The sequence below is a fragment of the Phyllobates terribilis genome, unplaced genomic scaffold (genome assembly GCF_046119375.1).
Source record: "Phyllobates terribilis strain yellow unplaced genomic scaffold, ASM4611937v1 Scaffold_4__5_contigs__length_816908805, whole genome shotgun sequence".
Taxonomy (NCBI): domain Eukaryota; kingdom Metazoa; phylum Chordata; class Amphibia; order Anura; family Dendrobatidae; genus Phyllobates; species Phyllobates terribilis.
In genome coordinates, this window is record NW_027362764.1 from 64610333 (window position 1) to 64637949 (window position 27617).

Sequence of the window (27617 nt, forward strand, 5' to 3'; positions counted from 1 at the left end):
TTTTGATGCCTTCAGTGTGAATGTACAATTTTCATAGTCATGAAAATACAGAAATATCTTTAAATGAGAAGGTGTGTCCAAACTTTTGGTCTGTACTGTATATACCCCCCGTACAGTCACTGCTAACTGCACGATAACCCCAGAAAGGTTATTAGCTGCCTGCACCAGTCGTGTTTTAATCAGGCTGACTGGAGGACTGGTAGGTAGCGTGAGGCTTAGAGGCACACGGTTTACTGAACAAAAGGAACACAACTATTAGTTTTATATTTAATCCAAAAGGAGGCAGTGTTTTTAAAAAATATATAAAAGATTTTACAAAGGGGACAAAACAATACCGCATATACAGTTAAAGAAAATAAAAGGGATGAAACAAAAGAAACTTGCCTCAGTTACCTGTCTATTGTAAATCTCATTCTTTCTTACAAAAGACATCTTTCAGGTCTCTGGGCTTCAAAAGGACTTCCTGCATTTTAATTAGGAGTTGTCACTTCCATATGTTAACTGTGTGGTCTTATTATCAAAAGAGGTTGGTAGATTGTAAGCTCTTGTCTCCTTACTGGAAATGAGTGTGAAAGGAGGGAGGGGGAGAGGGACCGTGGCTGCAGAGATTTCAATATTTTCTATGACAGTAGTGGTTGGCTTACTTTTGAACCAAATTTTTTGCCAAAATTTTGCTACATGAAGTCCTATTTTAATGCTCACCCCCTTTTCCACAAAATCACTTTTTTTGTTGAGTGAGATGCAAAAGTGTCTAAAATATAAAATAACTGTGGTGTGAGGATTGTAAGCCACTTATTTTTTACTAATTGCACCAGAATTCTGACGCTTATAGCTTAGTAAATCTCCAACAATGAGTTTACACTCCAAATGTAAAAGTTTGCTGTGATTTCTTTGAAAAGCAACACTCATTATTTGAGTATGTTATAATCAGCAGCTATAATGCAAGGTAAAGCAACTTTGCAACCTGCCTTTAGTTAAAAAAAAAATATTCTGCTTGTTGTGTATGCAGCAACAATGCAGACCTATACGTCTCCAGGGTTACAGACTACAAACAAACCCTGTGTGTAGTCTGACTCAGCAGTCATCTGAAGTTTTTTTTATTCGGTGATTTTTTGCGGATTGAGTGATTCGCACCAATATGCAGGGACATGTTCGATATTAATCTGATTCGTAGATCAAAGTCGTTAATGCCAGTCTATGGGTCCGTGAAAAAAACAACTTAGAACGCCACCCGTGTACTATCCACTTGTTGCCCATTTTTTACTGACTGTTTGCTAAGAGAAGCTTGGGAAACTTTCATTTTCCTTTGTTTTTTTTTTGTGCACACAAGAAAAACTGATGAAACTCTACGAAATGCTGATCAAAATCTGATCCAAAACATTTATGAAACCCTGATCCAAAACATTGGTGAACGCGAAAACTCACTGATGACTGAATTTGGCCTTTGACTTGGACCAGATTCGCATGTCGGGTTTCTTTGACATACAACAAAAACAGGCTGAGTTTCATCAGTGATTTTCATGAACGTTTCAGACTTTGGTCCCATTTTTATCAGTTTATCCTTATGTGGAAAACAAAAAAAACACTCAGTTGGTATTAGAGCGCTGTCTGATTATTTATTTTTTTCTGACTGCACTCAGATGGTATTAGAGTGCTGTCCGATTTATTTATTTATTTATTTTTTACAGTCCCATAAACTTGCCCTGCCGATTTTGATCTGATACTCTCTTCAAGATTGCGTATGTCGCCACGATTTTGTGCTGAACAACCGTTCTGCAAAAAATCACGAACATGTGAACAGCCCCATAGACTATCATGTACTAAGGTATCAGGTACTAATGCTATCTGCGAAAAACTTTAGTTTTTCTCATACGAGTGCTAACTAGGGATGAGCGAACCTCTGGAAGTTCGGGTTCATCGGGTTGGACCGAACTGTAGTCCAAAGTTCCAAAACTGTACCAGAACTTGAATCTGAACACTACAGAAATCAATGGGGACCCGAACTTTGGAGCTGGAAAAAACTTCTCTCTCTCGCTCTCTTTCTGTCTGATTTTTGGGATAACACAGTTTCTATTTGGAATTTTGCACAAAAAATCGTTTTTCAGGTGGATTCTGCCAGGAACCCGTCTGAGCTAAATAAAAAAAAACACCAAGAAGAACATGAACATAATGCACAGCAATGTCAAAACTGCTTGCTGTGCACATGTTTTACTCTTTTTAAACTTATTTTACCTGCATCAGGCTTTGAAAAACCCCAAAAAGACGTCCAAGAGGATCTCCGAAAAGACACTTCTGCTTCAAAAATGATGCTGGTACCCCGGAGTCTAGACGTTTATGCCTTTTTTAAGTCGGTGAAGACAATAGGAGAATATGAAGTCTTACATCTTATTTGGGTTTTTAGCTTTTTAGGCCATTTTTGGAACTACCCTGACATCTAACCCTCCGCACAATCCACCAATTTTGAGGGCATTTTTCATCCATAAACTGCTTTTTTCGGTGTGACTGCTGGACTCTAGTCCGTCTCCCAGGGCAGATTACAGTCCACAATGTAACTTCCCCCAAAATAGTTTTTTCTTTCTTCTGTTTAGAACATCAGTCCTTTTTCTGGATTTTACCCCTCATTAGCTTCTCCTATAAAGATGACGTCCCCCCGCCTCACGACCACTCCTGAATCTTCCAAGCGCACGAGCAGAAACATCACAAAAAGTAAATGAAAATGTCACTAGAAAATATTGTGAAGCCTCGGCAATTACATGAAGGTGATTTATCAAATAATTGCAGCGATGACTAAGCAAAGCGCGGAGGCCTGCGGCAGCAGATATCGCCGAACGTGAAATGACATCCATTGTAGATTAATTGCATGGTTCCACAGCCTGTGCACCCTGGGCAGGCTCTGCCACCCCACCGAGATGCTCTGAGGGCTTCATCATGGAGGACATCACCCAGTATGTGACAATATTAATCCCACATAATTAACACATTGATATTCTTGCAGTGTCCTAATGACTATTGTGTCTTTTTTATGACTTTTGTTTGTTGTTTTTTTTCCCCAGTTTTGCTAATACATTATAAAGATCGCAGGGCATTATAGACTGGATACTTATTGTTGTCCTATTAGTGATCTCTAGTGTTATTGGATTACCATTGCCATTTACACAGATATTTGTAAGGATAAAATTACATTTTCCTCAACTTTTTTTGAGTTTTGTAAAAATAAATCCGTCCTATACAGTCTAATAGTTGTCTTTCAGGTGCTATTTACGTGTGCGGTACGTTTTATCCACAGCGATCTTGAGCATGGAGGTCTTAAAGGGAATCTGACAGCAGCATAATAAAGGGCACGAGAGCCTGATTCCAGGAATATGTCACTTACTAGGCTCTATTCTTGTTTCCATACAATCCAGTGTTTTATCAGCAGGAGATTATCACTGTCTGACTAGATCTCAAGTGCCAGGCAGTCCAGCTGCTCTGTATAACCCCGCCCCCACCACTGATTGGTAGCTTGCTTACAGTGTACACAGGAAGCTGCCAATCAGGGGTGTGGGAGGAGCTATACATATCTACAGCAGAGAAAACAGGGATTCTATCAAAACTGCACCAACCAGCCCAGTAAGTGACACATCGCTGGAATCAGGCTTTCTTGCCCAATATTATTCTGCTCTCATATTACATAACAAAAACCTCCTGACACATTCCCTTAAAATTCCGCTATGTGAAAGGAGTAGTAATGCGCATGCATATCCACTGATATGTTCACTTTTACAGGACTGCCCATACCGTTATGTCAGTTCCATAAAAAGTGGCGCAGTGGTCACCAGTATTAAAGGGAAGATATCCGAAAATTACCTATTAAATAGATCAGGTTGTTTTTGTTTTGTTTTTTTGCAATATTTGTGATTACATTTAAAATGCATATAATGCAAAAACTTGATTTAAACAATAGGTCATTTTTTGATAATAGCTTTTTTTTAAGGATACTTTAGGATAGTTCACCATAGCTGGTGCCCTCAGTCATCATAGATTTATCACTTATCCTGTGGGTAGGTGATGAATGTATGTAAACCCTACAATTTTCACACTGGTCATAAGGCAATGTTCTGTCCAGCAAACTTTTCATCAGTCTCATTATCATCACAGACAGGATTAAAGTGAGGGGTAGCAAACAAATAAAAAATAAACCATGTTAGATTTAGGAAAACAGCTGCATTTTGACCAGATAAAAAGTACATATTTATGGCAAATGACAGGTCCACTTTAATTCATAACATTTGACTTTCTTCAGTCACTACTATCGGGAGCTTAAGAAGTTACTGACTGCTATTGTTATACTTGGGTTTTACTAAAAATTTAGCACTATTTGACTTTTTTTTTTTCCAGCTTCTTTGTTTCGCTGCACATTTGACTTTGATGTGGTCTGTGCTCATAAATTATCTGAAAGCTTGAAAAAAAAAAACAAGTTATAAAGTTGCAAATTCTGACATTGGATCATTATAACTCGTTTACTGATAGATTCTCAGTTAACTCATTCTACAGCCAGCAATAGTGAAATAAAGAGGTTATAAAAGACAAACGGTGCAAGATTTTTAATGCAACCCAATTACAAAAATTATTTTTTTTAGGCAAAAATTACTTAGAAAAAGACAGATAAGAGTTACAAACTCAAATTAAATGAGCTCAATGACAGGTTCTCAGTTAATTCAGCCCGCAATAGACAGTGCAACTGTCACGGGTGTGTTGCCACGAAGATCGTCACGAGTACACAGCCTGACTTCTCGCAGCTGACTTGTTGGTGCTTTGTGTTTCTCGGCAGTGAGGGAGTTAATTCTCTCTCTCTCTCTGGGCTAGATGAGGTCCAGCCTCGCCCAGCTGCAATCAATACTTCTGTAGTGAGACTCCTTCATATACCTGCTGGTCTGTTTGGGAGGTGTCGGTGAAAGCTTTTCATTCAGACTGACAGAGCGGATCGTGGTGTTTGGAGTTGCTGAGATAAGTGTATTTGGAAGTGTTTTTTCCCTTTCCTCGCTTTATCATTTATCTCCTTTCCCGTTGGTTTTCCCTCTGTTGTAGTTGAGAAGTTGTTTGTATGCAAGGTGGTTTTGGTTTTTCCCTTGTACTGTCTCGTTCGTCTAAATACTGTGTTTGGGCATATTATTTCTTGTTCCCTTTGGTTGTGATCGGGGTCCTTCTCAGGACTAGATTACTGAGGTGCAGGGATCTTCAGGAGGTAGGGGTTACGCTGGCGGCCTGGACCTCTGTACCTTTAACAGTACCTCCAGGTTGAGGGATTAGTCAGGGCCCCAGCTTAGGGTCAGCTTAGGCCCCCTACCTCCAGTATACAGAGACAGCGTGACATTTTCACCGACCCACTTAGTTATTCTCCAGCTACTATGGATCCAGTAGCCGGTCTAGCTCGGCAATTGCAGAGTTTGTCCATGGAGCTGGCGGACGTTAGGTCCAAGGTTTGGCATCCTCAGGAGCAAGCTGGACCAGAACCTAAAGTAGCTCTCCCTGATAGGTTCACTGGGGGGCGGGACAAGTTTTTTGTTTTCCGGGAGGCATGTAAATTGTACTTTCGGCTGCGGCCTCGGTCATCGGGGAGTGAAGAACAAAGGGTGGGAATTGTCATCTCGCTCCTACAAGGGGACCCACAATCTTGGGCGTTCTCTCTTCCCCCGGGTTCCCCGGCTCTCCAGTCAGTGGATAGGTTTTTCGCTGCCCTGGGACTCGTATATGATGACCCAGATCGGATCTCCCTTGCTGAGTCTAAGTTACGTAGGATCCAGCAGGGAGATCGTCCGGCGGAGGAATTCTGTTCGGAGTTCCGTAGGTGGGCCACGGACACCCAGTGGAATGACCCGGCTCTTAGGAGCCAGTTTTGTCATGGTTTATCCGACAAATTACAGGATGTGTTGGCACAGTATGACTCTCCCGTGTCTCTGGAAGCCGCTATGGCCCTCGCTATTCGCGTGGACAGACGGCTTCGGGAGAGGTGCGGGATAACTCTACCCCCTGTGATGACTCCACCTCCTACAAGGTCCCCTCATATGGTGGTTCCCCTGGTCAGTCCAGAGGAGCCTATGCAATTAGGAGGGACATCATTTCGGGGGAGGGGACCGGTGGTGTGCCATAAGGCAGGAAGGTGTTTCTTCTGCGGGAGAAAGGGACATTTTATTGGGGGGTGTCCATCCCGTCCCTTGCAGAGTGAAGAGTCGTCGGAAAACTGTTGATCCCAGGTTGTGTGGTGGACGGCAATCTGGGAGTAGGTATTTCGTCCCTAGGTTCGTCTCAGTTTCTCGTACCGGCGGAGGTGGTGGTGGGTACGAGAACTGAGAGGATATCTGTTCTTCTGGATAGTGGGGCCGGGGCTAATCTGGTTGATGCTCGGTTTGCCCGGGTTCAAGGTATGCGGTTGAGTGAGTTGGCTAAACCCATCCCCATATTCTCGATCGATGCCAGGCCTCTCGGGCAGGGAAGTTTTTTGCAAGTTGTGCATGACGTAAAACTTCAAGTGGGGGCAATACATAAAGAACTGTTGTCTTGCTACGTGTTGGAGGGTCTTCCCACTCCTATTGTGTTGGGCCTTCCTTGGTTAGCTAAGCATAACCCGGTTATTAATTGGCAAACCAGGGAGATAAGCCAATGGAGTAAATTCTGTAATAAAAACTGCATGAACACGGTCATTGGTGCGGTTACTCCTTGGGTCTTACCTCCATTTCTGGCGGACTTTGAGGATGTATTCTCGGAGAAAGGGTGTCAGGAACTACCTCCTCATCGCGTGTATGACTGTTCTGTAAAACTGCTCCCTGAGGCCAAGTTACCTAAAGCTAGGTTGTATAACCTTTCTGGTCCTGAGAGGCAGGCCATGAAGGATTATATCTCAGAAAGTCTGGCTAAGGGGCATATTAGACCTTCATCTTCACCGGTGGCTGCGGGGTTCTTCTTTGTTAAGAAGAAAGATGGAGGCCTACGCCCTTGCCTGGATTTCCGTGAACTTAATCGGATTACGGTCCGAGATCCGTATCCGCTCCCACTTATTCCCGATCTCTTTAATCAGATCGTGGGCGCCAAATGGTTTTCTAAGTTGGATCTCAGGGGGGCGTACAATCTGATTAGGATGAAGGAGGGGGATGAGTGGAAGACGGCGTTTAACACTCCGGAGGGGCATTATGAGAACCTTGTCATGCCATTCGGTCTGACTAATGCCCCGGCGGTGTTCCAACACTTTGTTAATGACATTTTTCGCCGCTTGGTGGGACAGTTTGTTGTCATATATCTGGATGATATCCTAATTTACTCGCCGGATCTGGTGTCTCATCAGGAGCACGTTAGGCAGGTGTTACAGATCTTGCGGGATAATAAACTGTATGCCAAGTGGGAAAAGTGTGTGTTCGCCGTACAGGAACTCCAGTTTTTAGGCTTCCTGGTTTCAGCGTCCGGTTTTCGTATGGACCCTGGGAAAGTGCGGGCAGTTCTTGAGTGGGATCGGCCAGAGAATCTTAAGGCACTACAACGTTTCCTGGGGTTTGCTAATTATTACCGGAAGTTCATTCGTAATTTCTCGTCCATGGTTAAGCCTCTCACTGACATGACTAAAAAGGGGACGGATTTTTCTAGGTGGTCTGACAAGGCTTGTCAAGCATTCTCCTCTTTGAAAAAATGTTTTGCCTCGGCGCCCATACTCATTCAACCTGATGCGTCTCAGCCATTCATTGTAGAGGTAGACGCTTCCGAGGTAGGGGTGGGAGCAGTATTGTCACAGGGTTCGTCCCCTGGTAAGTGGCATCCGTGCGCCTTTTTCTCTAAAAAATTGTCGTCCGCTGAGAGGAATTACGATGTCGGCAATAGGGAACTCTTGGCCATTAAGTTAGCTTTTGAGGAGTGGCGCCATTTTCTGGAGGGGGCTGTTCATCCGGTCACCGTCATCACCGATCACAAGAACCTGCTATATCTGGAGTCCGCGAAACGTCTGAATCCCAGACAAGCTAGGTGGTCATTGTTTTTTACCAGGTTTAATTTTGTCGTTACATATCGTCCTCGGTCAAAAAATGTAAAGGCGGATGCCTTATCTCGTAGTTTCCCGGGGGCCGGGAATACGGACGACCCGATTCCTATCCTTCAGGAGGGGGTGGTGGTTTCAGCAGTATGCTCTGAGCTGGAGGAGGAGGTATTGGAGGCTCAGGGGGACGCCCCTGTTGGACCTCCAGGGAGATTGTTTGTTCCAGATCAGTTGCGACAAAAGGTGATCGAGGCACACCATAACTCAGTTTTTGCAGGACACCCGGGGAGTAAAGCTACTGTGGATCTCCTCTCGCGTCGGTTTTGGTGGCCTAATTTACATAAGGAGGTGGTAACTTTTGTCGCGTCCTGTGGGGTTTGTGCGCGCTCTAAGACCTCACATACCCGTCCGTCTGGGGCCCTCTTACCTTTGAAGATCCCGGAGCGTCCTTGGACTCATCTGTCTATGGACTTTATTACGGACCTCCCTCCGTCTTCGGGTAAAACGGTCATACTCGTTGTAGTGGACAGGTTCAGCAAGATGGCACATTTTATCGCTCTTCCGGCTCTCCCTAATGCTAAAACTCTTGCGCAGGTGTTCATTGGGGAGATTGTGAGGCTTCACGGGGTACCCTCCGAGGTGGTGTCTGATCGGGGGTCTCAGTTTGTGTCTAAGTTCTGGAAGGCGTTTTGTGCACGGCGGGGGATGCAGTTGTCATTCTCATCGGCTTTTCATCCTCAGACCAATGGTCAGACGGAACGTATGAACCAGAGCTTGGAGACATATCTCCGGTGTTTTGTGTCAGAGAACCAGGAGGACTGGGCTTCTTTCTTACCTCTGGCAGAGTTTGCTCTTAATAATAGGCGGAGCGAGTCCACTGGTAAGTCCCCGTTTTTTGGGGCATATGGTTTTCACCCCCAGTTTTGTACTTTCAGTGGGGGGGGCTCTTCGGGGGTTCCTGAGGAGGAACGATTTTCCTCATCACTCGCTTCAGTATGGAGAGGGGTGCTGAAGAATCTGAATACTATGGGGAACCGATACAAACGTATGGCTGATAGGAGGAGAGTGTCTGGTCCGGACCTAAGTGTGAACGATCGGGTATGGTTGTCTACCAGGAATATAAAACTTAAGGTTCCCTCCTGGAAACTGGGTCCCAGGTTCATCGGGCCGTACAGAATCAGTTCTATTATTAATCCGGTGGCATTCCGTCTTGACCTCCCCCCTACGTTTAAAATTCACAACGTGTTTCACAGATCATTGCTTAAGAGGTATGTGGCGCCGGTGGTACCGTCACTTTTACCTCCCCCTCCAGTGGTTGTCAATGGTAACTTGGAGTTCCAGGTATCGAGGGTCATTGATTCACGCTTTAATCGCCGGTCCCTTCAGTACCTGGTTCATTGGAAGGGGTATGGTCCTGAGGAGAGGATGTGGGTTCCTGCGTCGAATATTAACGCAGACCGATTAGTTCGGGCCTTCCACACGACTCACCCGGATAAACCTGGCCCTGAGGGTCCGGAGGCCCCTCGTAGAAGGGGGGGTACTGTCACGGGTGTGTTGCCACGAAGATCGTCACGAGTACACAGCCTGACTTCTCGCAGCTGACTTGTTGGTGCTTTGTGTTTCTCGGCAGTGAGGGAGTTAATTCTCTCTCTCTCTCTGGGCTAGATGAGGTCCAGCCTCGCCCAGCTGCAATCAATACTTCTGTAGTGAGACTCCTTCATATACCTGCTGGTCTGTTTGGGAGGTGTCGGTGAAAGCATTTCATTCAGACTGACAGAGCGGATCGTGGTGTTTGGAGTTGCTGAGATAAGTGTATTTGGAAGTGTTTTTTCCCTTTCCTCGCTTTATCATTTATCTCCTTTCCCGTTGGTTTTCCCTCTGTTGTAGTTGAGAAGTTGTTTGTATGCAAGGTGGTTTTGGTTTTTCCCTTGTACTGTCTCGTTCGTCTAAATACTGTGTTTGGGCATATTATTTCTTGTTCCCTTTGGTTGTGATCGGGGTCCTTCTCAGGACTAGATTACTGAGGTGCAGGGATCTTCAGGAGGTAGGGGTTACGCTGGCGGCCTGGACCTCTGTACCTTTAACAGTACCTCCAGGTTGAGGGATTAGTCAGGGCCCCAGCTTAGGGTCAGCTTAGGCCCCCTACCTCCAGTATACAGAGACAGCGTGACAGCAACACAGAGGTTATAGAAGGTAAATGGTGCAATTTTTTTTTTAATTGCAAAAATGATTTTTAGCAACAAATACATGCATTTTAGAGAAAAAAAAATTGTCCCCAAAGGATATGAATCCCTGTAGGGTACAGTTTATAAATCTCACCAATGTCAATAGGATGATGAAATGAGCATTTATTAAAACTGACTGTAATCATTATACCGGATCTGGTGTCTCACGTTGCAGAAATCTTATATTTTTTTTTTTTCTTAAAAAATTAGAAAGCGATTTCCAAGGGACCTAAACGGCCAAAAACACACACAGTGATCAAATGAACAATACCATGGAAACAACCAGATCTGGCAGATAATGGGCTGTAATATAGATTTATCATCAGGACATCCTGGTAGGAATCCTATAACTTAGACAGCTCCGTTCAATACATCTTATCAGGGTATTTGAGGTCAACATTGCCCTGTATTAGCAAGCACTTTCTACTCTGGAGTATCGCCAACCATTTTTCACCGGTGGGCAGGTTCCAAGGTTCACTAAGAAAGGGAGTTAAAGTGGTTTGCAGGGACATAAAGGGTTTGTTCATTTTTGGGGACAATATTTTTTTTGGGGGGAATGCAATTTTTTGGGGGTGCTAAACTATCATCTTGGCAATAGGTTTTCATAAAAAAAAATTGCCCCATTTGGCTTTTACTGGCTGTATATTACACTGCACGTTCAACTTTTTTTTTTTTTTTTTTTTTTTTTTTTTTTTTACAAACTGTCTTGACAGACCTCAAGGGAAAGAGCTCACTGATGGATTTTCGGTTAACTCATTCTGCTCCTAGCAATTGACAGTGCAACACACGGGATATAGAGGACAAACTGTAACAATTTTAATAAAATCCAATGGCGATAAGTGATTTTTATCTCCAAATACATTTAAGTAAAAAATGTCTGCAAAGTAGTATATTGTTAAGGGACTCCTCGAGCAAGTAGGAATTGTCCACTGGGAGACCCCCTTTAAATTATTAATTGGTATAAATTACCATTTTAGCAATATGTACAATAGCAAGAAATAAGAACAGGAAAAAAAGCGAGAATAACTCTAGTTCCTGACTACACTGGGTTTGTTTGTAGTCTGTAACCACGGCAACACAGGTTTGCAAAGATGATTTATAATAAAGGCTATTTGGAAAGTTGCTTAATTATTTTTTTTTTACTTTTTTTTTCTTTAAAAGCACTTGAATAATTCATTTAAAAAGTGATGCAAAAAGTGGATATAGCCTTTGAGATGAATTCCCAAAGGTGACTGCCATTAATATCAGCCATTACCAGACCGATAGGGGTTGTGGACTGAATAGCAAATACTGAACGTCTGCATTGTCATGTGTACAAATCTTATTAGGCATGAAGATATATATATGCCTTCTATTGGTGACGTGGTACCGGATTTAGGGGAGTGGAAGGTTCTCCTTTAAAAATACATCCAGGCTGCAAATTTAAGAAATATGACAATATCAACGAGATTGAGGATCTGTCCTTTTTTTGGGGAAATATGCACGGATACAGTTAATGCCGCACTATCCCGGCCATTCTTCATCTTCATCCCTTTGTGAGCCTCCATCGTGCCTCCATTCGTTGTTTGGCCTCTATTGTGATAGAAAATGAAGGAGTTCCCTGTCTGTATCTTCACAGGACTGTACTAAAGAATAATGACTTAAGATCGAGACAGGAGTTAACCACACACCTCACCAATCAGTGGCCTTCCCCAGGAGCTCTGGATGTTAAAGCTGTGGCCCTGGAGACATTGCTCTACCAAAAGCACAATGAACAGTGGGATGAGTAAGTGGAATATGTCATTGTTGTCGAAGCCATTCCAGCAGGAGACCCAAGGAAAATACCCCGGCGCTCCACTCCATGCTGAGCGATCGATGGCCACCTCCTGAGACCCCACATTATCTCCCACACTGTATTTATGGCCCCCACACTGTGCAAAGACCCCACATTATATCCCACACTTCATGATGCGCCAGAACTGGTGAAGACATAGGAACTTCTGAGGACCCTCAAATGCATAAAAGATATATTTGGGGTGAATTAATAATATTTTTGTCAATGGGATCATCTGATACTAATATTAGTTACATTGCTTTACAAAAAGTAGAATTAAAGGAGCCCTCCACGTACACGATACACTGGGGCAGAGTTACTAAAATGATTGTTTAAACTTAAACTAGACAGTCTAAAAATGTGCCAAATTTATTAAAAGGTTCCATGGATGATACATTTGGTGCATCTTGGGGACAGATTCATGCATTACTTTTTTTATGTCACTGTTCATTAATTTTTCACAAAATAAAAAAATGCTCTTTATTTTTGTCTTTTACCTTTTTTTTTGTGCCTTTTTAGAGCAAAAGAAAGGAAAATGTTCCAGTAAAATGTTTCAAGATTTCAAGGAATTACTGTAGATAAAATCGCTCCCAAAGGGAAACTGGAGTAGATTTGCTCAGATATTTTTTGAAAAAGTCGCAATTAATAAATTGGACTCGAACATCTGGAAAGCAAAAACCCCGGCCACAATTGGCAATGGGAATACATATAAAAAAAAAGAACTAAAAATAAGTGAAGATATTAATAAAATTAGACTTAAAAAGGCATAAATTAAAAGAATTTGGCGCAAATAATAAACGGGCTTAAAACACCAAAAAGTAGACCAACCGAATCAGGCTCTTTCAGAGGCGTAGCTAGGGGTTTGGTTCGGGGGAGGGTGAAAATTCTGAGTGGGTCCCTAACCAGGTAACCCTGATTACAACTATGGTGGCGCACCCTAATAGTGGATGTAAGAGAACCACAGCAGATGACAAAGCTGTTACTATAAAAAATCACTATACAAAGACCAACACTGATATTTCAGCCATATGGTGACCATATAGTGGTAGATACCAGTCCTGCAGACTTAAGTGATTACAGTACAGTTATAGATAGTGATTTACAGATGACTTTCATTGTGGTGGAGTCGCTCATTTCTCCTGTCTTTTCCATCTGGCCCAGACCGACATGACAACTTCTGCCATGCACAACTCGTCAGCCGAGATTACAACACAGACACATCTGACTTCTCACATTTCCAGCACCGTCCGCATCTATCCCCAACCTGCACAACCTCCTTATCCTGCTGATACCTTAATGCTGAGCCGCTGCTGCCATATGTGTCCCTATTACTGCACCTACTGTGTGCCCTCTAATTTTCCTCCTACTGGAGCCCTAGATTCCCCTTTCATTGCACTCATAAAATGTGATGTCAACAAAAGTGCCTCACAAACACAGTAAGATCCCCCCACAGTGAATTCCTCCACACAGAGGTAGGGTTTTGGTTCAGGGAGGGCGAAACTTCTGAGTGGGCCCCTAGCCAGGTAACCCTGATTACAACTATGGTGGCGCATCCAGATAGTAGATGTAGGAGAACCTCAGCAGATAACCGCGCTGTTACTAAAAATAATCTCTATACAAAGACCAGCACTGATATTACCGCCATATGATGACATATATTGATAGATGCCAATCCTGCATAACATATAAGAGATCACAGCACATTTACAGATGGTGACTTGCAGCTGACCTTCTTTCCGATTAAATTGTTCACTTTTCCCGTCTTTTCCATCTCGCCCAGACCGACACGACAATTTCTCCATCCAGGACTCAGAGTCTCAGGTCTGGAGAGATCACAACAAGGACACATTTGACACCTTACATTTTAGGCCCCATTTCCATCTATTTCCAACCTGCACAAACCCCTCATCCTGCTGATAATCCAATACTGAGCCGCTGCTGCTGTGTGTCTTTATTACTGCAACTGCTGTGTGCCTTCTATATTGTTAAACAAACCTCTGGAATATACTAATGCTGTGTGCAACTGCCCTAGAAAACAGTGCACACATTGTGCCGCCTAGAAAGTAATAGTGCCCTCTGTGTGCCCCTCTGACAGTCATAATAACCTGAGGTCCCCTATAACGATAAGCCCCCAAACTGATGGCTCCAACACTGTATGATGGCCCCCACACTTTGCAAAGACCCCACATTATCTCCCACACTGTATGATGGCCCCCCACACTGTGCAAAGACCCCACAGTATCTCCCACTCTGTATGATGGCCCCCCACACTGTGCAAAGACCCCACAGTTTCTCCCACACTGTATGATGACCCCCACACTGTGCAAAGACCCCACATTATCTCCCACACTGTAAGATGGCCCCCACACTGTGCAAAGACCCCACATTATCTCCCACACTGTATGATGACCCCCACACTGTGCAAAGACCCCATATTATCTCCCACACTGTATGATGGCCGCCACACTGTGGAAAGACCCCACATTATCTCCCACACTGTATAAATAGCCTACATATAGTATAATGCACCAGATAGTCCTCAATATAGTATAATGCACTCCCCATAGTCCTTCATATAGTAAAATGCACCCCCCATAGGCAGAGTCTGTAGTAAAATGCACCCCCCATAGGCAGAGTCTGTAGTATAATGCTCCCCCCTCATCGGCAGAGTCTGTAGTATAATGCTACCCCCCTTATAGGCAGAGTCTGTAGTATAATTCTCCTCCCTTATAGGCAGAGTCTGTAATATAATGCTCCCCCCCCCCCCCTTATAGGCAGAGTCTGTAATATAATGCTCCCCCCCCCTTATAGGCAGAGTCTGTAGTATAATGCCCCCCTTATAGGCAGAGTCTGTAGTATAATGCTCCCCCATAAGCAGAGTCTGTAGTAAAATGCACCCCCCCATAGGCAGTGTCTGTAGTAAAATGCACCCCCCATAGACAGAGTCTGTAGTATAATGCTCCCTCCATAGGCAGAGTCTGTAGTATAATGCTCCCCCCCATAGGCAGAGTCTGTAGTATAATGCTCCCCCCCCTCCCCATAGGCAGTGTCTTTAGTATAATGCTCCCCCCCCTCCCCATAGGCAGAGTCTTTAGTATAATGCTCCCCCCCTCCCCATAGGCAGAGTCTTTAGTATAATGCTCCCCCCCTCCCCATAGGCAGAGTCTTTAGTATAATGCTCCCCTCACTCCCCATAGGCAGAGTCTGTAATATAACGTCACCTGCCCCCCCCCCCCCCCAGCAAAAAATAAACAAACAGTACTCACCTCTCCTCCTGGTTCCCTCGATGCTCAGGGCGCCCAGCCCGCACACATCTTCAGCACAGCGGGCTGTGCGCCAAGTGATGACGTCAGAGACGTCAGTCACAGAGAGGCGACTGATGGGACATACTCCTCCTGCTCAAGGGCCCCATAGCGGCCGCCGGGCAGTGCAGGGACATACACTCCAGGCAGAGCAGGGAGACTAACTGTATCCGGGTGGGGCCGTCGTCCCCTTTACCCCCCAGTATCTATGCTACGGCCTCCACAGTACCCTCCACACTCAACTCCCCCGGAAAAGTATGGTGACTCCAACACAGTATCATCCCCCAACTCTGACCCCCACACAGCCCTCCATGCAGTTTAATGGGCCTACATACAGTATATAGGTCCCACACTGTATAATGGCCCCCACACAGCCCTCCACACAGTATGATGCACCCCACACAAACCTTCACACTGTATAATTGCTTGCATACAATATAATGCACCTCATAGTCCTCCGTATAGTATAATGCACCGCATAGTCCTCCGTGTAGTATAATGCACCCTATAGTCCTCCATATAGTATAATGCACCCTATAGTCCTCCGTATAGTATAATGCACCCTATAGTCCTCCGTATAGTATAATGCACCCTATAGTCCTCCTTATAGTATAATGCACCCTATAGTCATCCATACAGTATAATGCACCCCCAATAGTCCTCCATACAGTATAATGCACCCAATAGTCCTCCGTAGAGTATAATGCACCCTATAATAATCCATATAGTATAATGCACTCCCCATAGTCCATACAGTATAATGCACCCTATAATCCTCATATAGTATAATGCATCCTATAGCCATCCATACAGTATAATGCACTCCCCATAGTCAATACAGTATAATGCACCCAGTAGTCCATACAGTATAATGCACCCCACAGTCCATACAGTATAATGCACAGCCCATAGTCATCTGTATAGTATAATGCACTCCATAGTCCATACAGTATAATGCACCCCATAGTCCATACAGTATAATGCACTCCATAGTCCATACAGTATAATGCACCACTATAGTCCATACAGTACAATACACTCGCCATACGGTATTCTAGCCACCACAATGTTCTAAAAACAATATATATATAATACTCACCTATTCTCCTCGTTCCCTCGGTGCTCCGGTCTCTGCAGCGAGCGCTCTGAATCTCAGCGTAGCAAGCGCCATGTAATGACTTCATCGCTTCAGCTTTGCTGAGATGTCAGATGCCGAGGAAGAATGAAAGGGGAGGAAGCGTCTGCTGATGCTCCCTCCTTCATCATTGCTTTCAACTGTAGCGGCATCTAGGATGCCGTTACAGTTGAAGTTGTGATGACGAGCGGGGGGCTCGGTGCTGGCACCGTGCCCCCCTCCCCGGCTCACGGGCCCCTTGGTGGCAGTGCAGGGAGGTTGTGTCTTCCTGCTCTGCCAGAGAGTTTAACTGTATCGGCGCATTGGGACAGAATTGTGGCGCATTTATCTTAGTAAATCTTCCCCACTGTTATAAGTCGTGTCGGGCCTGACACGAGAAATCACAAAAAGGGAAAGACAGAATACCTGTGTCATGTTTCGCCCCTTCAAACACAATAGGGCAGATGTATGAATACTGGCTATGTTCCCACTATGAGTATTTGGTGCTTGCAGAATTTCTGCACTTATTAGGTCACTTGTATTTTTTTTTTAACAGTTTTTGTTTTTGCATTTTTAGCGCATTGTTCTTTTTTGTTGTTGTTGTTTCTTTTTGGTATATCATGTTTTAAATAAAGCCGCTTTGTTTTTGATGCTTCCTGGTATTTGGCATTGACTAAACTTTATTCATAAAGTCATATGCGGATTACATGCATTTTTTTACCTTTGGATTTTCCGCATCTAATGCAATTCTATGGAGAAAATCTGCACGTAAAACTTGGCGTACCCCCAAGAGAAATTGTCATGTTGCGGATTTCAAACACACCGCAGGTCAGTTTGTGCAACATAAAAAAAAAGCAGAGTGGGCAAGAGATTTCTATAAATCCCATCCACTTTGCTGGAACTGTAAGACGCTGCGTTTATTTGCCCCAAAAACTCAATGTGAAAGATAAACAGTCTTTGTTGCCTTAGCCAACAATCTGAGGTCAGCTTTTTTTTTTTTTAATAAAACATGGTTTTGCATTTAGAACAGACCTGGGCAAACCATGGGCGTCCTACCCACCTCTGGGTTATATCCATCGGGATTCAGATACCGGTGGATATAATAGTGAAGGAGGGAGACGTCCACTTTGTCTTACACCATTAAACCTGTGCGACTGAGTGTCAGCGCAGGAGGTGCGATGATGTCAATAGATCACGCCTGCTTTGGAGTCTCAGTGTGAAGAGCAAAGACCGCAGCGGTATTCTGGGAACAAGGGCGAGGTGAGTAGTCTGTTTGGTTTTTTTTGTCCTCTCCCCTACCCTTCATCATTGTCCTCTCCCCCACCCTTCATCATTGTCCTCTCCACCTTCATCATTGTCATCTCCCTCACCTCCATCATTGCTCTCCCCCATCTCTATCATTGTCCTCTCCCCCACCTCCATCAATGTCATCTCCACCACCTCCATCATTGCTCTCCCCCATCTCTATCATTGTCCTCTCCCCCATCCCCATCATTGTCATCTCCCCCACCCTTCATCATTGTTCTCCCCCACTTCCGTCATTGTCATCTCCCACACCTCCGTCATTGTCATCTTCCCCACCTCCGTCATTGTCTTCTCCCCCACCTCCGTCATTGTCTTCTCCCCCACCTCCGTCATTGTCTTCTCCCCCACCTCCGTCATTGTCTTCTCCCCCACTTCCGTCATTGTCTTCTCCCCCACTTCCGTCATTGTCTTCTCCCCCACCTCCGTCATTGTCTTCTCCCCCACCTCCGTCATTGTCTTCTCCCCCACCTCCGTCATTGTCTTCTCCCCCACCTCCGTCATTGTCTTCTCCCCACCTCCGTCATTGTCTTCTCCCCCACCTCCGTCATTGTCATCTGTCCCACCTCCATCATTGCTCTCCCCATCCCCATCATTGTCATCTCCCCCACCTCCATCATTGTCATCTCCCCCACCTCCATCAGTGCTCTCCGTCATTGTCCTCCATCATTGTCATCTCCCCCACCTCCATCATTGTCCTCTCCCTCACCTCCATCAATGATCTCCATCATTGTCCCCTCCCGCACTTCCATCATTGTCCACTCCCGCAACTCCATCATTGTTCCCTCCCGCGCCTCCATCATTGTTCCCTCCCGCGCCTCCATTATTGTTCCCTCCCCCATCCCCATCATTGTCCTCTCCCCCACCCACATCATTGTCCTCTCCCCCACCTCCATCATTGTCCTCTCCCCCACCTCCATCATTGTCCTCTCCCCCACCTCCATCTTTGTCCTCTCCGTCAATGTCATCTCCCCCACCTCCATCATTGTCATCTCCCCCATCATCGTCCTCTCCCCCATCTCCATCATCATTGTCCTCTCTCCCATCTCCATCATCATTGTCCTCTACCCCATCTCCATCATCATTGTCCTCTCCTCCATCATCATTGTCCTCTCCCCATCTCCATCATCATTGTCCTCTCCCCATCTCCATCATCATTGTCCTCTCCCCATCTCCATCATCATTGACCTCTCCCCCATCTCCATCATCATTGTCATCTCCCTCATCCCTCATTATTATCTCCCCCCATCCCCATCATTATTCGTTCCCACCACCCCTCATTGTCCTGGACCTCTCCCCAGTTTAGTATTAAAAAAACAACAACACTTACCTCTCTGCCTGTTCCCCCACAGCATCGTGTTTGCAGGCAACTTTCTCCCTGACACAGGAGCGTGCTGAATGCTGATGTCATCAAGCCACATGAGCCTGTGTCAGGGAGAAAGCGCTGGGCAGGAAGCGGAGAATGGATCCTTCAGCTCCGCTGCTATTTTCCTCCTTTCAGCAGAGGAGCTGAAGGGATCGCTCCCTGCCCGCCACGTATGATGAGGGCAATTTGGCTATGGGCCCCCCGGAGCCAAGGGCTCTGAGAAACAGCGCAGATTGCCCTCCGTATTAGCTGCCCTGCAAGGGCCCCCCTCCACCTATGGGCCCCGGTGCATTTGCACCGGCGGTATGTCTGCCCCTGTTATGGGGGTCATTCTGTGTTCAGAGGCTGTGTGGAGTCATACTGTATGGATGGATCATCGGGGCCATCATACTGAGTTGGGCAGTTGTCGGGGCCATGATATTGTATTAAGGTGATCATACTGTGTTGGAGGCTGTGAGTGATCATACACTGGGGGGTCATCATTTTGTGTTTGGGGACTGTGGGGGTCATCATTCTGTGTTTGAGGGCTGTGAAGGATCATATTGTGTTGGGGGTGCTGTGGGGGCCATCATATTGTGTTGGGGGACTGTGGAGGATCATAATGTGGGGGTCATCTTTCTATATATAGGGACTGTAGGGGATCATACTGCATGGGTGTAATGATCCAACACATAAATTATATTTTTTTGGGTGCTGTCGGGGCCTTCATACTGTGTGGGGAACTGTGGAATCCATCATACTGGGCTGAGGTGCGTCTGTAGTTGATTATGCTGTGGTGGTGAGAATTATACTGTGTGAGGGTTCATCATACCATATCTGGTATCATACTTTTGGGGGGTGCTTTGTCAGATCATACTGTGTGCGGGGCTGTGGGGGCTATCAGACACTGTTGGGGTGAAGTAGGGGCCTCATGCTGTGTATGTGGGGCATCGGGTACAGTGTACTGTGTAGAGAGCCGTGGGACCATCATACTGTGTGTGGAGAGCTGTGGGGACATCACACTGTTTTTGTAGGAGCTGATCCAAGTCCAATTTTTGAATAACAGGGGGAAGTATGATTTACAGCTTTTTATAAACCTTATAATCACTAAATTACATTCTTTTGAAATGCTCACTAATCAGCAATAAAATTAATATTAAAGGGGTTGTCCAGTCTAGTATGATAAGTCTGCAGTCACTTTATGTGACTGCAGACTTGTGAATTCTCCCAGCGCACGCATTGTGCGCTGCAAGGATTCGCTGGTATCTGCACTGCACCAGGAACGGCAGTCAAGTTTGTGATATGCATATTCCTGGGCAGAACCCATGTCGTGGACGTTGCCTCACTCAGTACACTTATATTAAGCGAGGCCATGCCCATTAGACAGGTTTTGGCAGGGAGTATGCATATCGCAAACTTAACCGTCGTACCCAGCGGAGACGCCAGCGAATCCTTGCAGCACGCTGGCAGGATTTACAAGTCTGCAGTCACACAGAGTGACTGCAGACTTATTATTCTAGACTGGACAACCCCTTTTAATATAGAAATAAAATGTTAATATTGAACAGAATTCACAGACTCACAGTCTCTCATGTGGCCCTTCCAGAAAATTACTGTACTTAACGACCCCTATTAGACAGTTTCAGAAATTTACCAAATTTATCAGTTTTGCCTAGAGTGTTCCTTTAAGCATTGGGGACAAATTGTTGAGCTATCTTTGTATATGACAACCACTGATCATTCTGCAATGACTTTACCAGCAAACAAGATCTACAGTAAACCCTGGAGTTATCTGAGTTACAGTGCACTCTACAAAAACTACGAGGAGTTAAAAAAACAACAAGTGGTGGAGAGTATATGCTCCAAAAATGGCGCATAAAAACTCAGTGTGAACACAAACACAGCCATAGGCATTTTGAAATCCCTGCAGATCTACATCTCAGTGTGGTTTTTGCCTGCAGCTTGTCTGAAATCTATTATCTCCTCCTAAGCGGTAGTAATAAGGAATCAAGAAGGTAGATATTGTTATGTGTAAATTGCACTACAGATGTGTAGCCTGCTACTGTTCCTCTTATATCTCAGAAATAAGGCTCCATTCACATGTCCGTTTTGTTGTCCCTGTGCTGTCCAGTTTTTGAAAAGTCTGAAAATGGACACATTGTAGTCTCTGGGTCCTTTCACTTTCCCATTTTCTGTGGATCAATGGTTGAAAAAAAACATTTGTTCCAATTTGTGGATCAAAATGCACCTTCTGATGGATGGGTCTTAAAAAAAAAAAAAAAAAAAAAAAATCATTGGCGTGTGAATAAGGGCTTACATTTTTGGCTGAACCCCTTTTTTATGTTGGGATGAGGACATAATAATATCACAATCCATAGTGCATATGTAACGAATATACAGTCATGGCCGAAAATGTTGTCACCCTTGAAATTGTTCCAGAAAATGAAGTATTTCTCCCAGACAATTATTGTGATTACACATGTTTGGTTATACACACGTTTATTTCCTTTGTGTGTATTGGAACAGCACAAACAAACTGAGAAAAAAGGCAAATTGGATATAATTTCATACAAAACCCCCAAAATGTGTATAACAAAACGTGTAATTGCAATAACTGGGAGAATTAGTTCATTTTCTGGAACAATTTCAAGGGTGCCAACACTCTCAACCATGAATGTATGCCCCACGCTCTTTATAAATATTTCGGAAGTTAACAAAACTACTTCAATATACGCTATATGGAAGAAAGTATTTCTGTGGGGGTGGGAAAAAAGTATAGTTAAAATTTAATAGAAAAAGAAAAAGTCTCCCTAAAAAATAAAAAATGGTATATTTTTTTAATGGAATTTATTGTTACAAAATTGTCGATCTACAAATACATACAGTGGGGAAAAAAAAGTATTTAGTCAGCCACCAATTGTGCAAGTTCTCCCCCTTAAAAAGATGAGGTCGGCCTGTAATTGACATCATAGGTCGACCTCAACTATGAGAGACACAGTGAGAAAACAAATCCTGAAAATCACATTGTCTGATTTGGAAAGAAATTTTTTTTCAAATTTTGGTGGAAAATAAGTATTTGGTCAATTACAAACCAGCAAGATTTCTGTCTCTCACAGACGTGTAACTTCTTCTTTAAGAGGCTCCTCTGTCCTCCTCTCATTACCTGTAATACTGGCACCTGTTTGAACTTGTCAGTATAAAAGACACGTGTCTGCAACCTCAAACAGTCACACTCCAAACTCCACTATGGTGAAGACCAAAGAGCTGTCGAAGGACACCAGAAGCAAAATTGTAGCCCTGCACCAGGCTGGGAAGACTGAATCTGCAATAGGCAAGCAGCTTGGTGTGAAGAAATCAAATGTGGGAGCAATAATTAGAAAATGGAAGACATACAAGACCACTGATAATCTCCCTCGATCTGGGACTCTACACAAGATCTCACCCCGTGGGGTCAAAATGATCTCAAGAACGGTGAGCAAAAATCCCAGAACCACACAGGGGGACCTAGTGAATGACCTGCAGAGAGCTGGGACCAACGTTACACAGGCTACCATCAGTAAGGCTATGTGCCCATGATGCAGAAATTCTCTGGATTTTTCCTGAGCGTTTCTGCATCTCCCTGGCAGAAAACATGCATACGGATTTTACATGCGTTCTTCTGCCAGGGACAAGCGTATGTCCTGCGTTTTTCACATGCGGTTTCGCATGCGGGTTGTCAAGCACTTTTCCAAGCGATTTTAGCATCACTTGGAAAAGTGCTTGACAACTTGGTCACACTATATAAATCCATGCAACCAGCATGAATTTATATAGTGTGACCAAGTTAATAGTTAAAAAGAATGGTAAAAAATAAACATTATACTAACTTTCTGATGGCCCCCGGTCTCCTTAGCGATGCATCCTGGCTCCCCGGCAGCTCGCGATGGTCTAAAAGGACCTTCCGTGACGTCATTTAGTCATGTGCGAGCTGCCGGGGAACCAGGACGCATCGCTATGGAGACCGGGGGCCATCAGAAGGTGAGTATAATGTTTATTTTTTATTTTAAAATCATTTTTTTTTTTACAGGTACTATGGTACCCGGATCTGGAGGAGAGTCTCCCCTTCTCAAGACCCGGGTACCATCCGCACATTGAATCGCTTAATATCCGCATGTGCACATGTAATCATGCGGATATTAAGCGATTCAATGCAAGTCAATGGCGGCAAAAACGCCGTGCTTACGCAAAATAATTGGTAGTGCTGCGGATTTTTCGGCAATGATAATCCACATGCGGATCATCATTGGGGAACATGGCAGACCTTCTACCAAGCGGCTTTTAAGCGTTTATGCGGCGGAATTGCTGCTGTGGAAACGCATAAAAAATGCATAGTGGGCACACAGCCTAACACACTACGCCGCCAGGGACTCAGATCCTGCAGTGCCAGACGTGTCCCCCTGCTTAAGCCATTACATGTCCGGGCCCGTCTGAAGTTTACTAGAGAGCATCTGAATGATCCTGAAGAGTATTGGGAGAATGTCATATGGTCAGATGAAACCAAAGTAGAACTGTTTGGAAGAAACACAACTCGTCGTGTTTGGAGGAGAAAGAATGCTGAGTTGCATCCAAAGAACACCATACCTACTGTGAAGCATGGGGGTGGCAACATCATGCTTTGGGGCTGTTTCTCTGCCAAGGTACCAGGACGACTGATCCGTGTACATGAAAGAATGAATGGGGGTCATGTATCGTGAGATTTTGAGTGCAAACCTCCTTCCATCAGCAAGGGCATTGAAGATAAAACGTGGCTGGGTCTTTCATCATGACAATGATCCCAAGCACACAGCCAGGACAACGAAGCGGTGGCTTCGTAAGAAGCATTTCAAGGTCCTGGAGTGGCCTTGCCAGTCTCCAGATCTAAACCCTATAGAAAACATTTGGAGAGAGTTGAAAGTCCGTGTTGCCCAACGACAGCCCCAAAACATCACTGCTCTAGAGGAGATCTGCACGGAGGAATGGGCCAACATACCAGCAACAGTGTGTGCCAACCTTGTGAAGACTTACAGAAAACGTTTGACCTCTGTCATTGCCAACTAAGGATATATAACAAAGTATTGAGATTAACTTTTGTAGTTGACCAAATACTTATTTTCCACCAAAATTTGAAAACCTTTTCTTTCCAGATCGGACAATGTGATTTTCAGGATTTGTTTTCTCATTTTGTCTCTCATAGTTGAGGTCGACCTATGATGTCAATTACAGGCCGACCTCATCTTTTTAAGTGGGAGAACTTGCACAATTGGTGGTTTTTCCCCACTGTATGTATATGTATGTATATATATATATATATATATATATATATATATATATATATATATATATATATATATATATATATATATATATATATATATAATGATAGTCCATACAGTAAAGATAACTGGCTGCAGTGGTCAGGTGACGTCCCCCACTGGAAGAAGTGGAAAAATTGGCAGGGAAAATAGGCAGGGGTGCGGAGGAGCTGGTCTGGTAAGTGTGTACTGTACTGTATGTTCTTTTTTGTTTTAGGACTCCTTCACCTCCAAGGGCCCATTTTAATTTAAAATTTAGGATGTTCTGTCCTGAAATCACGTGGATCGTTGTGCTGAATCAATGGAATTTTTCCAGATTCGTCAGGGAGGCGTTCTATTGCATATTTTCTTGACATAACAGGTGACAGTCTGTGAGCGACAACCCTGTCTCGTCCTGCCATGTTCAATATATTAACCATATAAAGGATACCTGTCATGTTATAAAACTTTTAACATGTCACCATGACTCGTGAAGAAGATTTGATCAGTGGGGGCCGGATACCCAAGGAAAACCAATCAAACTCTATGGCACTGTGGATTTGCACTTTTCCCAGTAAAGTCAAAGCGGCACGGCGCTCAGAATCACAGAGCATCTAAAGTTTCAGAACTTTTAGTTGGAGAACTCCAGATAAAATCAGTTTCTAATATGTCACAAATACGTGTGAGATAACACTGGAGATATCTATGGTCTCAGAGAACCCCTGACCTCCATAAACAAAAGGCTTTATAAGGAGAACATACTTGCCAACTCTCTAGGAGCTTCTGGGAGCGTGCCCCCAAAAAAGGGGAGACCTACGAAAAAGACGTCACATCGCCCGGGCAGCACTGATAACTCCATTAAATAACACTTCTAGAAGGTGATGCACTAGAGGGCATCAAGAGAGATCATTCCTACTTTATGCACTAGAGTACATCAAGTCAGAACGATCCATTCAAAAAAAATCTCCCGGCAACCACATGTTCCTTTAAGGGAAATGAAAGCGGCAAAAGGGTCATGGTTTTTAAAAAAAAATTAAATAAATTTAAGGGTATGTTAGTGTGGAAAAAAAGAACATAAACTAATTGAAATTTCAAAAATCTCATAATCTCATTCACAGGCTGCTCTTTTTTACTGCTTTTTTTTGAGCTGCAGCATATCCATTCTTTCTGCGTGCTTGCAGCATTTTTCACCCATTCAAATAAATGGAAAAAAAGGGATGAAAAAAACGCATGCAACATGTCAAAAACACACATACTGTACCCATCATTTACCTACAGAAAAATCTACAGCAAAAACGCTATGTCTGAACATAACCTAAAAGTTGGAAAGATTGGACGTTTGAATAGAATATTGTGCAAAATGTACGGTAAGAGAAATCTCTAATCAATGTCCTTTTCATGCTGGAAATCATTGGTGGTCTGAGATTGGTGAAGCCCAATCTTTTTACCTATATCAATGACAGATCGGAGGATCGTTTTGACTGGAGTTCCCCTTTAACTGATTTTCCCCATATGATTGCACGTCTGATTGACACAAGTGTTGTATTTGAGAAACCCTTTAAACGGTGTCTAAAAGATTAAACCTATTAACGTCTGGTACAGCACTATTACAGGTCAATGTACGATGGGCGCTGCCGTTTTGTGAAAACCTTAATAGACCATCAGCCTTCGCTGTTAGGATTGAGATGTTTGCGGGGATGAACACGAAAGATGTGATTTTCTAGAACATCATAATGGCTAAAATGACATGTGCTACTCCAGGGAGAGAGGCGGAAAATGCTTAAATTGGTAGTTATTAACCAGCTTTGCTGCCCACACATGCTGACAGCTGGTGCTCCCTCCGCTTGTCAGTACGACTGTGGGATTTTCAACATACAGCACTTTCATCTGTGAATTTAAAGAGTAACCGTTGTTGTTTTAAATTTTTATTTCATAAATCAATAGTACACATGAAAATAAGAAACTCTGTAATATATCTTATCCGAGAAATCTGCTTCTTTCAGATAATGAAATGATCATTCATTATCATAATTCTCAATTCTGAGATAAAATCTGTATTCAGAGAAGACAGACGATCTGAGATTGACTGATACGGTTTATAGGAAAATCGTGTACAGATACAGCGTCATATGTTTTATGCACGATGATCTACTATTCATATGTGGAAATACTCAGACATGTCTCTTTGATCATCTGTAATCTTCCTGCCTGTCCAATGACTGCACCCTCAGATTTCTGGCGTGGATTTGCCGTGGGTGTGCACGAGCATTAGTCCTATTGTCATTTAGTCAGGCTAATACTTTGGCGTTTCTGATGTTTTCTATTTTTTGTGTTGGTGTTTGTGTTATTTTTGTATCAGATTTTGTTTCTAGCGCAAAGCCAGAAATCCACACATTTAAAGGGAATAAGTCAACAGAAACTAACGAGTTGTGTAAGTCCAGGTTTTTATGCAACATATATCTTAAAAAAATTGGTATTTTTTTTTATTTTTCATATCACTTTCTTGAAAATATAAATATATATATATATATATATATATATATATATATATATATATATATATATATATATAATATATATATATATATATATATATATATATCAGTACAGACCAAAAGTTTGGACACACCTTCTCATTTAAAGATTTTTCTGTATTTTCATGACTTTGAAAATTGTACATTCACACTGAAGGCATCAAAACTATGAATTAACACATGTGGAATTATATACTTAACAAAAAAGTGTGAAACAACTGAAAATATGTCTTATATTCTAGGTTCTTCAAGGTAGCCACCTTTTGCTTTGATGACTGCTTTGCACACTCTTGGTATTCTCTTGATGAGCTTCAAGAGGTAGTCACCGGAAATGGTCTTCCAACAATCTTGAAGGAGTTCCCAGAGATGCTTAACACTTGTTGGCCCTTTTGCCTTCACTCTGCGGTCCAGCTCACCCCAAACCATCTCGATTGGGTTCAGGTCTGGTGACTGTGGAGGCCAGGTCATCTGGTGTAGCACCCCATCACTCTCCTTCTTGGTCAAATAGCCCTTACACAGCCTGGAGGTGTGTTTGGGGTCATTGTCCTGTTGAAAAATAAATGATGGTCCAACTAAACGCAAACTGGATGGAATAGCAGGACGCTGCAAGATGCTGTGGTAGCCATGCTGGTTCAGTATGCCTTCAATTTTGAATAAATCCCCAACAGTGTAACCAG

General features: G+C 43.7%; 1 protein-coding gene across 2 annotated transcripts in view; it reads left to right on the forward strand.

The window, feature by feature from the left end:
• The window catches only part of RUNDC3B (RUN domain containing 3B), a 181577-nt gene that overhangs the window by 140732 nt on the left and 13228 nt on the right, over positions 1-27617 (forward strand). The window contains exon 9 of one of the 2 annotated variants that reach the window (XM_073677440.1): positions 11840-11986. The exons of the other annotated variant lie outside the window; for it this stretch is intronic. Coding sequence (XP_073533541.1) covers positions 11840-11986 — 147 coding nt within the window. The remainder of the gene's footprint in view (positions 1-11839; positions 11987-27617) is intronic. 2 annotated transcript variants of the gene reach the window in all.